This window comes from Leptidea sinapis, chromosome 22 (genome assembly GCF_905404315.1).
Source record: "Leptidea sinapis chromosome 22, ilLepSina1.1, whole genome shotgun sequence".
In the NCBI taxonomy this organism is placed as follows: Eukaryota; Metazoa; Arthropoda; class Insecta; order Lepidoptera; family Pieridae; genus Leptidea; species Leptidea sinapis.
Window position 1 is genome coordinate 10,303,976 of NC_066286.1, and position 16,018 is coordinate 10,319,993.

Genomic DNA, 16,018 nt, shown 5'->3' on the forward strand with positions numbered 1-16,018 from the left:
TTTTGGCATATATGGAATGTCCCTGCGTGAACATACAGTTAATATGGCGATATGACACTTGGCGTTGCGTAGAGACGTCGCTTCATTGTGCGTCTTCTACCGCAATTATCACGGGGAGTGTTCCGAAGCGCTGTTTCACCTGATTCCTGCCGCCGATTTCCACCTTCGTACGACACGCCACAAGTTAGGATATCATCCCCATCATCTGGATGTGTGGCGGTCCTCAACAGTGTGGTTTTCAAGGAGCTTTCTTCCACGTACTACAAAGCTGTGGAATGAACTTCCTTGTGCGGTGTTTCCGGGACGATACAACACAGGCGGGCAACGCTCCTGTGATTCCTCAGGTGTTGCAAGAGAATGTGAGCGGCTCGTTTGTCCACCTTTTCCATAAAAAAAATATTACCAATATGATTAAGCATGATATATTTTCATATGGCACACTACGTTATTAATTGTGAATAATAAATAAATATTATTTTTGCAAAGTGAAAGTGTGATAGAAGAAAATGAAGCGTCAATACAGATATCGCGCGAGTTGATTGCGGAGTTCAGGAATGTGAATGGATAGTGCTGTGACCTAATTATAATTTACAACTATACCTAATCATGAGTCTGCCGATAAATTTGACTGAGAATATTTTATTTAAATCGTTCTTTTATAAATGCATTGTTATAAAATAACATTAAGTTTAAATATTTAACAAGCTTATATATATGAATACATTGTGATTGTCATTGAATCGCCACACTAGTCGGTGACTGTACCGTGGGATGAAATTTGCACAGTCCTTAAAGCATTTCTCTGCATAAAGGTTTCCCATTTTAACCTAATAATCAAATCTCATATGTTTGTTCTGCCTTTCTTCAACACACATGCCCAAATCATTTTTCGCCATTTCTCGTGCGTGGCGATGAATAAAAACTTGTTTTTTTTTATTTATCGTACCTTTAGTATTAACGCGATAGCACGGTAAGTGTAAGATGACTGTCAAGGACGGCACAGCACTACACTGTTATTTATTTTATCTACACCCATGCTTTAAATCCTCTATTAAAGATTCTGAAACAGTTAGCTTATTGCCAACATTAAAACACCCAATGTTCTAATAACCATTACATCATCCAAACGAGTGTTGTAATGTTGTAATTTCACAACAACACTCCTATGTTTTCTATAAATCCATATTCTTGTTTTAATACCCCTTATTACACAACAGTTGCATAAATAACTAGTAATTGTGTATTGTAGGGTCAAGTAGGTATTACGGCTTTACGTTGGTAAAATTAAAAGTAGACGTAATTATTGATTGTGTTAGGTTTATAATAGTGTGAAGCGAAATCACAATAATATTTGCATGTCTGTCAAAACGAAACATATATTGCCTGCTCTTAAATATATAACAACTTTACTTTTCGAATGTTTCTGGCAAATAAAGAACTTTGACTGTAGGAACGCGCGGCGAAGCGTGTGGACTGCGGGGGGAGTTGCTCCCGCTCTCTACCATAGTCCCCGACTGCATTCAACTCGCGCTCAATTTCCATTCAACTCGCGCGCTAACTGTACTTGAGAACGATGAATTGAAACATGTGTTGAATTTCAGGTAATATGCCAGCGCGTGCCAGAGTGCGGTGCGGTGACGTCAGCGAACATTGCCCGCATGCTGAGCGAGCGGTACTACGTGCCCGTGTGGCACGCAGGTGACGGGTCGGCCCCGCCTACTGTGGGGCGTGTCTTCACACCCGCCGAGCCGCCGGTTAGTATCAGTTAGTTAGTTAGTTAGTCACCTAGATGGGACTTGCTAACTAACTCTTCCTAGCTCCGCACAATCCACAACTACTCGCACTTTTACCAGAGGGAGGCTCCTTTGCACAGGAAGCCGGCTAGATTATGGGTACCACAACGGCGCCTATTTTGTCGTGACGCACTAATGTGTAAACATTACCGTGTTTCTGTCTGAAGAGCGCCGTAGCTAGTGAAATTACTGGGCAAATGAGACTCAACATCTTATGTCCCAAGGTGACGAGCGCAATTGTAGTGCCGCTCAGAATTTTTGGGTTTGTATGGAATCCTGAGCGGCATTCCATTGTTATGGGTAGGGTATCCATTACCATCAACTGAACGTCCTGCTCGTCTCGTCCCTTATTTTTATAAAAATGCTCCCCTCTCGCCCTCTGTGTGACAGATATTCCAGTCCATCTATATCTTGCCTGACCATAAGTTCTTTTCCGAATTTTTAAGTAGATCTTCAATCTGATTGTAAAATTTAATAACATTGATGTTGTTAGATGTAGTATATGTGAAATATAATTAAAATAGTTCCAAAGACTAAATTACGAAAAACTTAACAAATAATATGCTAATATAATAAAAATCGTTTTAGGAGTTGAACCAGGACCCGTTATCCCCACGGTATGAGATCCGCGCGTTCGCTGGACCCATGGAGGAGAGGGACGCGGAATCGTTCCGGCGACTGTGGAGGACTCCGCCCCGCTCTCTCAGACCTCCGACCTTCAGACTTAAAGAAATCACGAAGGGATTGGAAACTGTTGGGAGGTAACATAACATTTTAATAGAAAAGTTTGTTTAGGAACACTTACATGTTGGTCGTCATCGTCGTTGATGGCATCTTAGATCATTTATAAGTCTAGATAGACTAACAGCTGTGAAAACGTCGAAAAAAATTGAGATTGACTGTTAACCTCTATATATTATAACACTAGAAATAAGGGATTGCTTGTAACTAATTCTAGTAGGCTTCATAAGATACATAATAGCTTTAAGGGTAAATGTATACACTTCTATAATAAAGTCCCAGTTGCCACTGTTCAGGCATTATCTATAAATAAATTTAAATGTTTTATAAAAAAATGGCTCTGTCGTAAATCCTATTACTCCACTGCTGAATATCTAAATGTAAGGACAGCCTGGGACTAGATTATGATTTCTTTATAGCGATAGAAATGACTGTACAATATTGTATATTTTTATTGAAAAGAGCGCAAAAAAAGAATGCTAGGGGAGTTTCTTGCGCCGCTTCTTCTCTCTCAGAGCGCCATTTGTTTCCGAAGCGTTAGTAGTATCTAGTAATTATTAGAAATGACATCAAAAAGAATTCTAAACGAATCAATTTTGAGAAAATAAATGCCTTTTATGCCTTTTTATTTTGAGCAAAACACGTACACTAAGACAAAGTGGAATACAAATTCCAAATGTAAGACGTAGCTTGTCACGCACGTTAATGTAATTAACATTTTCGGCGCATTGGCATTTCATCATAAATTATCTAAAACTGGCATATTATTAATATTTATATGCATGTTTGTCGATATATATTTATGACATGAAGATTAAAAAAATTAAACTGGTCTTAATGAGCCCTTGAGAGGAAATATTAGCCGCCATTTATCCCTTCGAACGTTCTTGATTCAAGAGTCCTTGTTTTTTAACCCTAGATCAAAATTAGTTTCAAATAAGATCAATAATATCGTTATCTATGAGTACTTCTAAAAGTGCTTAATATAAATAATCATATAGGCCGTAAACAGAGGCCTAGTACAATCAGAAAATAAGAAAAAAAAAAGTTAAAACAGACCGACACAGATTACGTTTGTTCGTACTTAGTTTCCATAATGCTTTAGCGTATATATACACTGTGTCTTAACCGTTTGCTTTGTCAGCACCAAGAGTATTTATATTAGTAAAAAAAATTTGTCAGATCTTTGGATAGAAATTGACCCTTTTGAACAAAGAGTCAGCGTGCTTTAAATGGTTGTTCCTCAGTACAGTACATTTAAAAAAAACTGGGAGACTAATTTACTATTTCTCATGCATTACATGTATTGTAAAAGAAAAATATTACACGCAGTTGAAACTGCCGGCGCATCTTTTTCCTACATAAAGTACATGGAGTAATAAACCACAGTTATATTTGATTACAGGACTCTAGCGGAACAAATGAATGTCGGATGGAAAGAGTACTGGCCGTTTTTGGACACATTTACCAACCTGCGTTCCAAAGAGGGCTTGAAACTGCTCGAAGAATATCTTAAAGCTAAATATGATGCTGCTTATTCATTTGCCTACACTGACAACTGCAAAACACAATCGCCAGTCGATCTGTCTCTATCCAGGATAACTTTGAATAACACGCAGAATAGCATCAAATGTGACGCGACGTTAAGCCCGATGTCGGAGCTATGCGTCGCAATGAAAACGTGTACGATATCTGATCGTCCGCATTGGAGGAAAACCGATCCGATCCGACAAAGACTATGTCGTCAACCGACTGCCAAACTTGTTGCTAACGGTGAAACATCTCCTCAAGTCAATCACACCGTTAATCAGCTCCTGTGTATTGAAAGAACTTGTCAAGTGTTTGCTAAAAGAATAGCAGATGCCCTGATCTTCTCACTGACAGCGGAACCAGAAGTAGCTGGTGAATCTCTAAAATCTGAGGCGAAGCACTTACAGAATACAATTCATACATATATGGACGATGAAAGATTTAAATCAATAAATTTTGCTTTAATTCACTCCCGGTTGGCACAATTAGTGATATACAAACTTAAACAGCAAACAATAGATTTGGATGATATAAATAATTTAGTGGAGTTCCTAGTGAAGCTGCGGTGTCCAAATGATGATATATTCAGTTCTGATGATGAAAGGAATTCCAATAGTCGCCGGAGTAAGAGCAATATTGATGGACATGTTCGCTGTGTTTCTAGTTATTTGTGTGAGGAACTAACTGATTGTGAGGTGACTAAGCCACCAGCTGTGTCGGAGAGTGAGTGTAGTGAGATATGGGAGAAGGCTTCTTCGTGTGGTTGCGATTGGAGGATCCAATTGTTTGAACGAAATAGTAAAAAGAATGCCTCGTTTAGGAAGAATCGATCAATACTGTCAACTAGTCCCAAGACTGAAAGTATGATCAGGAGATTGGTGTTTGATCATGATATTGGTGAGTGTTCGAAACTATTTTGATGCCAACTTCACTTATTTTGAAAACGAAATTTTATAAACGCTGCGGGACTCGAACCCAAGGCATTCCGCGCCAGTGCTCTTCCAACTGAGCTAACCATTCGGGTGACGTATCGTCATAAAATCTTGTATGCTTTGTTGAACTCTCAGTTCTTTACTTTTAAAATTTATTTTGACACTCAGTCTAAGCAGTAAAAAGAGTTTCTTCAAATAATTACAATAAATTGTATTCAAGAGTTGTAAAAAACAAAGCATCAACATAATATAATATACTTCATCTATCAAATTGTTATTTGCAATTGAAGAAAATCTAATCCTATATACTCATTTAGATCAAAATTGACATTTTACCATTTACAACCACTTTAGAGAAGTTGAGTTTTGAGAAAAAAAATGTCAATAAATGTATTGTCATTATTTTGAATCAATTGAAGCAAAAAATACTCGCAACTTACTAAATTATAGCATTTTAATAAATACACTTTGAATTACGAGCGAAAATGCACGTGCCTAAGTGTGATGGTCACAGAAATAGTTCAATGGAAATGCGTAATTAAACAACAAAAGCTTGGGCTTCCTTGTGCGGTGTTTCCGGGCCAATACGACATGGGTACCTTCAAAAAAAGCGCGTACACCTTCCTTAAAGGCCGGCAACGCTCCTGTGATTCTTCCGGTGTTGCAAGAGAATGTGGGCGGCGGTGATCACTTAACACCAGGTGACCCGTACGCTAGTTTCTCCTCCTTTTCCATAAAAAAGTAGTTTAAGTAATTTATACGTCTAGATAGACTATGGCAGCTGTGAAAACGTTGAAAAAAATAGCGGGGAACTGTTAACCTCTATTTTCAGTAACTTATGCACACTAAAACAAAGTGACATCCATATCGCGAGTGTAAAACGTAGCTTGTCGTCATGTACACTAAATTAATAAACCTGGCCTGTGGACATGCGTTGCCCAACAGTTAGAGGTTCTATTTAGACGTATAAATTGTCGAAGCTGGTGATGATGAACATGATGGTCGTGATTACTGTAATTATTAGTAATCACATCCAACAAATACAATGATTTATGTTAAAAATAAACTAGTTGGAGGCTCAAATGCACAGGAAGCCGGCTAGATTATTGGTACCACAACGGCGCCTATTTCTGCCGTGAAGCAGTAATGTGTAAACATTACTGTGTTTCGGTCTGTAGGGCTCCGTAGCAAGTGAAATTACTGGGCAAATGAGACTTAAAATCTTATGTCTCAAGGTGACGAGCGCAATTGTAGTGCCGCTCAGAATTTTTCAGTTTCTCAACAATCCTGAGCGGCACTGCATTGTAATCGTATCGGGCGTATCAATTACCATCAGCTGAACATCCAGCTCGTCTCGTCCCTTATTTTCATAAAAAAATTTTTGCTTATGTTAATAATAACTATAAGGTAGATTTCCGAACGAATCTAAACCGCATAGACCAGCCATCGTCTCTTTAATACAGGCATGCCTTATATTGTTGATGACTGACCAATCCAGGTGACGGGGCACAACAGAGCTGCACCGAGCAAGCTATCAGCGTCAACTCCCCGGCAGGTGACAACGCCGCAACCTGTACGCTGGACGTATCCAAGTGTGAGGTGATCACCGCTGAGGTATGTATAGCTTGTGACTTTCTTTGGGATAAGAGGACAGACGATCTACTAACCAACACAAGTCACAAGAACAGTCTTTGCTTGCGCCTGTATTCCTCAGGTCTGAGGCATATAGGTATTTGAAAATACTTGCCTAACCTAAATCTTCCATCTTCATCAGTCATCTTCCTTATATGCAAATATTGGGATTGAGCCTTTTTTTTTATGGAATAGGAGGACAAACGAGCGTACGGGTCACCTGGTGTTAAGTGATCACCGCCGCCCACATTCTCTTGCAACACCAGAGGAATCACAAGAGCGTTGCCGGCTTTTAAGGAAGGTGTACGCGCTTATTTTGAAGGTACTCATGTCGTATTGCCTATAGATTTATCTTACGATACGTCACTCGAACGGTTAGCTCAGTGGAAGAGAGTTCAGACGAAACACTAGAGGCCGCGGGTTCGAGTCCCGCATCGTTCATAAATTTTGTTTCCAAATTTAATATGTAAAATATTTTCATTTTAATTCGAGCCAGGCACACACCTTTTTTTCTGGAAGCCATGTCATATAAATATTGCAATATAGGGTAGGGAAGTCCATTCCGCAATATGAAGATATTTTTATGGGTGAAAGTTTATCGTAAATCACATTGTGGAATTTAAATGTCAGCGAAATTAGAGGAACGCGTCCAACTCCACAGTGTGGTGTTCAAGGAACTTTGTGCCAACAACCAAACCAATGAATGACCTTGCTTCCCATATCGATATCTGCTGTATCGACTAATTTACAAAACTATCGACAAAAGTGCATGTACAAAAAAATCTACAAAGGCTAAATTAACTTAATAAAGATTAAATTTAATACACCTCTTATGCAAATCTAATGCCTTTAATATTAATGAATTTGATTTGATTTGGTTTTTTAAACAGCTTTATTTATTTATATACGGTAATTATCAATGACGTCTCCACGCTTGGGCTGTTTTGTTCGACAAAGCTATCCCTCTCAAGGTCACGCGTGGCGAGTGTAGGTACCTACTATTGGCTTGGCACCGACTTGTACACGATCCAGCGATCTTAAGAGTGTTGGCAACGGTGATCTTTTAAAAATAAATCACTGGAGCATTGCAAATGTTTTAGATGGTTTGGTTGCATATAAAAAAAAATATTTTTTCTTTTTTCACTTGTTCAATTTTTCATTACATTACTGTCATAAAAAACATACAATTTAATACATTATTTTTCATTGTAAGCTTGCAACCCTTGCACTTGTGCAAATCAATAATTCATGCCGGTTTGCCTGTAATTGGGTTTACACCATAAATAATACTTAATATTTTGTAATAGTGTATAATCTACAGGTGAACCAAAAAATAATAATAGCCTTCGTTTTATAATAATTTCTGTTAATAACAGTGTTTAAATTTTATCGAAATATTTCGTTTTTACGTCTTTAAATAGCCAGATTGATGAATTACTTGTGGTAGATATCAGAAGACGATTCTGACGAGCCGGGTAATTCAGACGAGGAAGAGTACGTGACGGCGCCGGAGAGTGGTGAAGATGGTGATGATGAAGACGAGGAGGTGATGGAGGATGCGACCGATAGAGCTCTTGCTGAGGCGTTCATATATGGGTATGTTTGATATAAACCTTATTTAAATATAATATAAATACTGTGTTAAGGAATATTTTGCATCTTTTTTTCGTACAATATTGCCTCAGTAAAAAATAAACATACTTAATAGTTAATTTTTGAAGTGTAAACTTCTTTCCCGCTCTGGACACTTTATGGTCGGGGAAAATCTTATAGGTCGCTTATGCTCATGAGTAAATATACACGCGATATATAAATAGTTAAAAAATAAATATAATATATAGTTATGTAACTATTCTGATCTTCTAGTGAAATCTCGCTAGATCGCGTCACCGAAATGCTTATAGCGGTATATCTGTAGCTATACAGCTGACGTATTGTGCAACATTAGTGCTGTGTATATCTTATACCTAAGTGAAATTGAATGGATTTAGTGAAAAGTTCAATGTGTTTGTACTGTGTATTGTTGAAATAAGTTTTAAATATAATAAGTAAATTTTTATTAAACATTATGAAATTTCAAGTTCTACAAATACAACTGCATTTTTTATCTTTATTGGCCTAGATACAAATTTAAGGCCCAAGCAACATGTGACAAATGGTTTAAACAAGCAAAAGTGCCTCTAAGCTTCCTTAGTATCGGAACCAATGTCGCCAGAACTCACATTTGCAAACTAAAATCTATTTGCAACGCATAAAAAATAATTTGTGACAAATTACAAATGCGATTTAGGCGAAGAGTTCTAATTTGTTAAGTCATATTTTAATATTGATTATCCGGTGCTGCCCGTCTCTTTTTCTTTGTCCATTTGATCATAGGCCTGAAAGCTTCACAAATAAACTCATATCATAGATCATTTATACGTTTAGAAAGAGCCTCTGTTAGACAACCGATGAAATCAGGCCAGGTTTATTACTTTTGTATGCATGCTAAGCTACGTCGATATGTTATTAACAATAGGTGTTGACAGTTCGCCGCTATTATCGACGTGTTCACAGCTGTAATAGTCTATTTAAATGTATTAGGCCATGGTCTCCTATTTTATGCCGTACGCGGCGTTTTGTGTTAGCGTCAACGTTCAATTCCGTGGCTTACAAAGGTACGTCTGGCGTGACTCGCGAGCTGTCACGTGCGGTAGTGTTTGTTTTTATGATTCCTGTCACTTTTATCATGCACTGCATTATAAGATTCATGATTCAATCAACAACTCGTCTTTTCCATTATCAAACCTCATCATTTTGTGTGACGCGAGCGACGACCTTCACGCTGCAATGGTTCGAAATGACTAGAGACGCGGCGTCCGTATTCGGATGCGTCACGTACGGCGCAAAATACGAGACCATAGCCTAAATTGTCTAAGACTTACATTAATACAATATTAGTTTTCATTATACTGTATATCGTGTTATAGCGAGGAGCCGACCAAAATGGATCGGCTGGTGTACGACGCGATATCGAGCTGCGACATATCCGTGACGGAGTTCCCCTACGTGTTCCGCTGGAGACACACCATAGCTCTCTACACCCCGGAAGAGAGAACCAGGTATACAATTGCTATATATATATATATATATATATATATATATATATAATTATATTAGCGGACCCGACAGACGTTGTCGTGTACACACGTGTTAAATTAGAAAAATCGGTCCAGACGTTAAGAGGAGATCACATACATACGTAGGAGAATTATATGTCGACTGTATTGAGAATCTAAACCAATCTCAAATTTACTGGAATACTCTAAAAAAGTCATCAAAATCGGTCCAGCCATTTAGGAGGTAGATCAATTGAATCTAAACCTACCTCGAATCCACTTTAACACAAAAAGAAAATTTCATTTAAATCGGTGCAGCCAAGTACAGAAGAATTATATATATAGGTAAAGATGTTACCGGCTAAACCCGATTTCAGGACAAACTAGGTTTTCTAAGACCAAATCAGTTCATCCTTTAGGCCATAGGATAAACCGGCGCTGACTAGTTTAAACTAGTTTCTCCTATCAGGCTTTGGACAAACCAAAACAAGCCTAGGCTGAGCTATTATCCAATTTCTTTGAGTTATCTTGAGTGCAAATTCTGGCACGAGACTTTCAATACATATTCAGTCCCGTGGCAAGTTTGGCGAGTCAACATCTCCCGAGGATGCCTCGTGCAGAGGCGAAACACGTAAACCACGGTTACTGCCGACTGGTAATAATGCTAGAAAATGAAATAGAAATTATCATATAAATAAGGTACTTAAAGGAACAAGCCTTTTCTACAAAGAAATGAATTTTTTTTTCTGCTTGCATATTTTGTACGAAATGGTTGACGCAGTTTCGGCCCAGTTATCACATCAATATACAGAAACTTTCGATCACCTGGTGTCGCATAGAGACGTCGCTTAATTGTGTGATTTCCTCCATATTTATCACGGGGAGTGTTTCGAAGAGCTGTTTGACCTGATTCCTGAAATCCACCTTTGCACGACACGCCACAAATTAATTTATCATCCCCACCATCTGGATGAGTGCACTTTTCAAGGAACTTTCTTTCACGAACAACATAGCAGTGTTTCCGGGACGATACAACCTACCTTCTTCTTCTATCTTGAAAAGAGCGCAAAAAAAGAATGCTGGGAGAGTTTCTTGCGCCGCTTCTTCTCTCTCAGAGCGCCATTTTTTTCCGAAGCGGTAGTAGTATCTAGTATTATACATATATATAGTATAGTACTTTTCCATAAAAAAAAAACTGAAAAAGGGCATAGCAAAATAGTATTATTTTGTTTGGTCTCCATTTGCAGTTGGGTGGGTACTTGTAACTTGGAAGACAGCATATCGACGACTTTCTCACCGCGCACGCCCTGCCGGCAGTACCCACACCCCGTCATCACCCCGTACGGGAGCTCCACCCCGACATCCTGCAGCACTCCGAAGAAGGACGCGCACGGACTCAAGGAGGACAGGACCGTGTCCTTACAGGTATCACAAATCTTCTATACATCTATAGGGATTAGGAAAGACCAGTCATCATTTCACCCGGAATCTCATCCAACCTATTCCGGCGATTTTGACCAGATCGTCGGTCTTCCGGTACGTGGACTTTACTGCCCCAACGGCCATCTGTCCGTCGAGCTATGCGCCCTGCCCACTGAAATATCGGTTTCGCAACCATCTAGGCAATGTCGGACTTTGTTTCTCCTTCGGATCTCCTCATTTCTGATCCGATCTCGCAGGGAAAAGGCATGTCTGCGTACAGCTAATCATAACTGGCAACACAACCTGGTTGAAAACCTTCGTCTTCACACTTCTACGCTTCGACACTGTGGTATGTGGTGTGTGGAGCTTCCCAAACGCTGCCCATCCGAATTGGCTTCGTCACTATAATTCCGTAAATAATTTATTACTTGTCCCAGCAGTTAGTAAAATACTTTTCAGGTATTAATTACTCGTTACCCATATCGCTAGTTATAATCGCGCTGAGTCTATGTCTACCAGTCAGGATTATTCTCGAATGATGTCAAACAGTAATAGTAAACAATAAGAAATAATAAACAAGTTGTTTACAAAACAGCTAGGTTTGTAAAGGTCGAGTTTTAAGAAATAATGTCAGTTTATTTGTCTAACGCTAACGAAAGGTTAAACCGATTTGAAAACGGTCTTCAATTTGACATGACAGCTTCCGTTACTTTTACATTGTGTTTCATTCGAATCGGTTCTCTAAGGAATATGTTACATAATTTAAAATAATACGCTTAATTCTACGTGGGCATAGTTGCGGACCTCCCTACCCCATATTATATATATTTGAATTCCCATGGAAAATATCAGCTTTTAACTGTATTTCTGCTTTTATCTGTAATGCTATACTGTATACAGACTCTATAATGTTACAACACAATTGCAGATTATGTAAACTATCAGAAAATTTGTGACAACATTATTATTGTCTGTAACTATTACCTACACATAACATTATACTAATGATGATATTTTTAAGGGGGCAAAAAGAATACTGGAGTACTATTTCTTCTAAGAGATTACTACTATAAAAATATATTCGTTATTGCAGGTCTCAAACTGGCTAAGGGTGACCGGACCTAACTCCCCACGCTCGTCGCTGGCAAGCAAGAGCGCCGGACACAACGTGAGCTTCGGTTTCTGAGATACACCCGAGTAAACATAATTATTGACTTATAACGCGTAATAATGGACCGAGGTATAATGAAGCTTTCAATCTTAAACATAACTAGTATGGCCTTCTCGCGGTGCTAATGAAAGCGGTTAAATAATCGCTGAAGTAAAATAATTTTCAATAAGTTCGTAATATGTACACATAATTGCAAGCATACGAGTGTAGAAAGAATATTACTCCGACTTGTGTTATATTCGACATTAAATTTCTTTATACAAATTATTGCAAATTTTATACATTGACAAATTTAAACAAAATCCTTATCATATTTTAGTTAGAAATGTTAAAATTAAATGACTTCAAAATCTCTCAAATAATCTCAGTTTAGACGATATACTAAAATATTATATGTTTTAGTAGTTGAAATAATTTGATAGTCTTATGATGCAGAAAGATTGTATGTTATGTGCCATGATTGATGATAGCAACCATATCTTTGTCCATTATTACACTATTAGGACAGCTGAGAGATGACAAAACGAATTTTATTATGTAGTATAATTATCCTCTGGTCCTTCTTTCTTCTTCTCAGTCTTAATCGCTAGTTTTATATTAGATATTGCTTTGATTATGTTTATTAGATGTTAGGGAATATATTTTTATATCTATGATTGTAAAAAAAACTAATTCATCCTACTCTAAATTATCAATATTTTCTAAAGTATAAAGTATTTTAATTACACGTAGACTGTGTTGACTAATGTTTACGTAAATTGACAATGGATATTATATTTTTGTTAATTATTAGTCAATTCTAAAAAGAATCCGAAATTACTCCTAAACTACAAAATAAGCGATCAATAATTTTGGAGCCATTTACAATATTTACCAGAATTTGATTTGCTTAGTATGTATTGAAAACAACAATGCAGAACTCTGAAACTGTTTCGCTTTTCTTAATTTGAATTTGCCTATTACTATCCACTCGCTATTCTTACAGACAGTGAGGATATTATTTACTAAGACATAATGATTGTTTTAAATTGAAACTTAATTATTATTTTGATATAACTTTATTTTTTATTTTCGACGAATTATTTTATTCTGAACATCTCACAAATGATGTTTCATTAACCAAAATAAAACTATATGCTCTTGTAAAGATTCGCTATATGTATATGCAAAATTTCGCAACCTGTTAGTTTTGAACTAGATTTTGCCTTTAAATATTTGTCGAATTTTTCGTTAGAACTATAAGGAAAAAACTTACCTATCAACAGGAAATTTGTTCCATAAATAGGATTACGGCTACTTTAAATGTATAAAATATGATATGCTCGAAGGGCCTACAGTTTTCGAATATTTGACAGCTTTCGTTAGAACTCTCTAAAGACTACTTCGAATGTATAACGAATGTAAAACTGTAGAGTTCCTGTATCGGTTACTGTTTGGGACTAATAAGTGTATTGAAATGTTTCCTGTAATAGTCGATAAAGAATTTGAGAGGACAAAAATATATGCTCAGGAAATTAGTTCCAAGACTACTTCAAATGTATAAAAAATTTAAAATAGAGTTCCCATAACAGTTACTGTTTGAAATTAATTATTAGTGCATTGAAATATATTATGTAGTAGTCAATAAAGAATTTGTGAGGACAAGATAATGTATGTTCAGGAAATTAATTCCACACACTGACGACTTCTTCAAATGTATAAAAAATGTAAAACTGTAGAGTTCCCGTAACAGTAACTGTTTGGAAATAATTATTGCATTTAAATATTTCATGTAGGAGTCAATTAAGAGTTTGTCAGGACAAGATATTATGCTCAGGAAATTGATTCCACAATCCCTAACGACTTCTTCAAATGTATAAAAAATGTAAAACTGTAGAGTTCCCGTAACAGTTACTGTTTGGAACTAATTATTGCATTTAAATATTTCATGTAGGAGTCAATAAAGAGTTATGGCAACGGTTCCTGTGCACAACTATATTTTGTATTAATCGTAGTCGCTTTCTACGTTTTGAGCGCAACCCACGTAATGTGAGCTGTTTCTCTTTTTTTTAAGTTAAAATAATCACAAACATTATGAATGTAGTGAGGTATTTTTGTTTGGCGAATGTACTCTAGAATTATTATGTATTAAGACTTCTATGACTAATGGTTTTTGTGCGTCTGTATCCAATGAGCATTGTGTTACCTTTCAACCGAAATTATATCAAAATAATTATTAATGAGACATATGAAAACATTTCTAAATCTCAAGATGACAGGCGCAGTTCAATAAGATCGAGGTTGGGTCGTTGTACACGACGAAAGAAAATAATCCTTGCTGACGAATTCACACACTTAAGAATATAATTTACAAAATTGACATTTTTAGATTTAAACTGATCCCAGTAATCTTATAATGAATCTATTGTTCTTGATTATGTTGAAGTATGTGTCCATTTAATTAGTATTTAACTGTTGATTATTTACTTTGTAACACAACAATAAATAAATAATAAAAAAATATAATATTCAATAATGTATATGATTGAAGGTCTGATAAACTTTCAGTTAGTTAGTTATTTTGAAATTATTTTATTAATTAATTAATAAATAAAGATTAAGTCACCAAAAGTTTAATGACTTGATGTTATCTGCATTTCTCAGTAATAAGTTAAGCGCGGAGAGACAATAATCGCATTGAAAAGCATTTAATGTTAATTTGTTTCGTTTGACGGAGAGTTGAGATATTTGTACTTTTATAAATGAAAATTATGTATATAAATGTATGTTTGTATTTTATTCACGTCAACATTTATGGAAATAAATTATGATTGGTTCAAGTTTGTTTTATTATCAAACTTTACGCAAACTTATTTACTTATGTTACCAGTGGGAAGCTCCTTTGCACAGGATGCCGGCTAGATTATGGGTACAGCCGCTATTTCTGACGTGAAGCAGTAATGTGTAAACATTACTGTGTTTCGGTCTGGAGGGCGCCGTAGCTAGTGAAATTACTGGGCAAAGAAGATTTAACATCTTATGTCCCAAGGTGACGAGCGCAATTGTAGTGCCGCTCAGAATTTTTAGATTTTTCGAGTATCCTGAGCGGCACTGTATTGTAATAGGCAGGGCGTATGAATTACAATCAGCTGTACATACTGCTCTTCTCGTTCCTTCTTATCACAATAAAAAAAAACATATATATAAATATATATATATATTATAGCTTATTTCAATAGCTTTCTGATACATTATCATATATCTGATACATGTATCATCTGATCATGATCAGAAGTAAAAAATAAGCGATTTACGTTTAAATAGTATAAACATAGACCAAGTATAGTAACTAGACATAGCGCATCGGTTTGGCGTGGCCAACATGAGACAGAAAATATCCTATATATATATAGGTACATAATATAACACAAGTGTTCTTTCACTATCACTTTTACATTACATTACACAAAACACGCGCCATATTTCCTTCGATTATTTAAAATTGTTACAGATGTTGAATAAATAGTGGATATTTCACACGTTTCACAAGTTTTCTGTGCAGCGCTGTCAAGTTTGTTTAGCACACCAGGTGTGCTGACCTTGAAAAAACCGGCACGCATGGTGATACAAAAAATCACTATCTCATTACTTTAAATAAGACTCGCATAAGTTTTACTTTTTCTCGTGTAGTGAGATGGAGGCTATCAATTAGTCTAGTTA

The 16,018-nt window shown here is 36.6% G+C and overlaps 1 protein-coding gene across 1 annotated transcript in view; it reads left to right on the plus strand.

Annotated features, from left to right (window-relative positions):
- The window catches only part of LOC126970794 (ankyrin repeat and LEM domain-containing protein 2 homolog), a 33,550-nt gene extending 18,412 nt beyond the window's left edge, over positions 1-15,138 (plus strand). The window contains exons 7-14 of the mRNA XM_050816895.1: positions 1,602-1,754; positions 2,382-2,554; positions 3,940-4,961; positions 6,495-6,610; positions 8,076-8,224; positions 9,598-9,729; positions 10,974-11,151; positions 12,242-15,138. Coding sequence (XP_050672852.1) covers positions 1,602-1,754; positions 2,382-2,554; positions 3,940-4,961; positions 6,495-6,610; positions 8,076-8,224; positions 9,598-9,729; positions 10,974-11,151; positions 12,242-12,334 — 2,016 coding nt within the window. The 3' untranslated portion in view covers positions 12,335-15,138. The remainder of the gene's footprint in view (positions 1-1,601; positions 1,755-2,381; positions 2,555-3,939; positions 4,962-6,494; positions 6,611-8,075; positions 8,225-9,597; positions 9,730-10,973; positions 11,152-12,241) is intronic.
- The last annotated feature ends 880 nt before the right edge of the window (positions 15,139-16,018 follow it).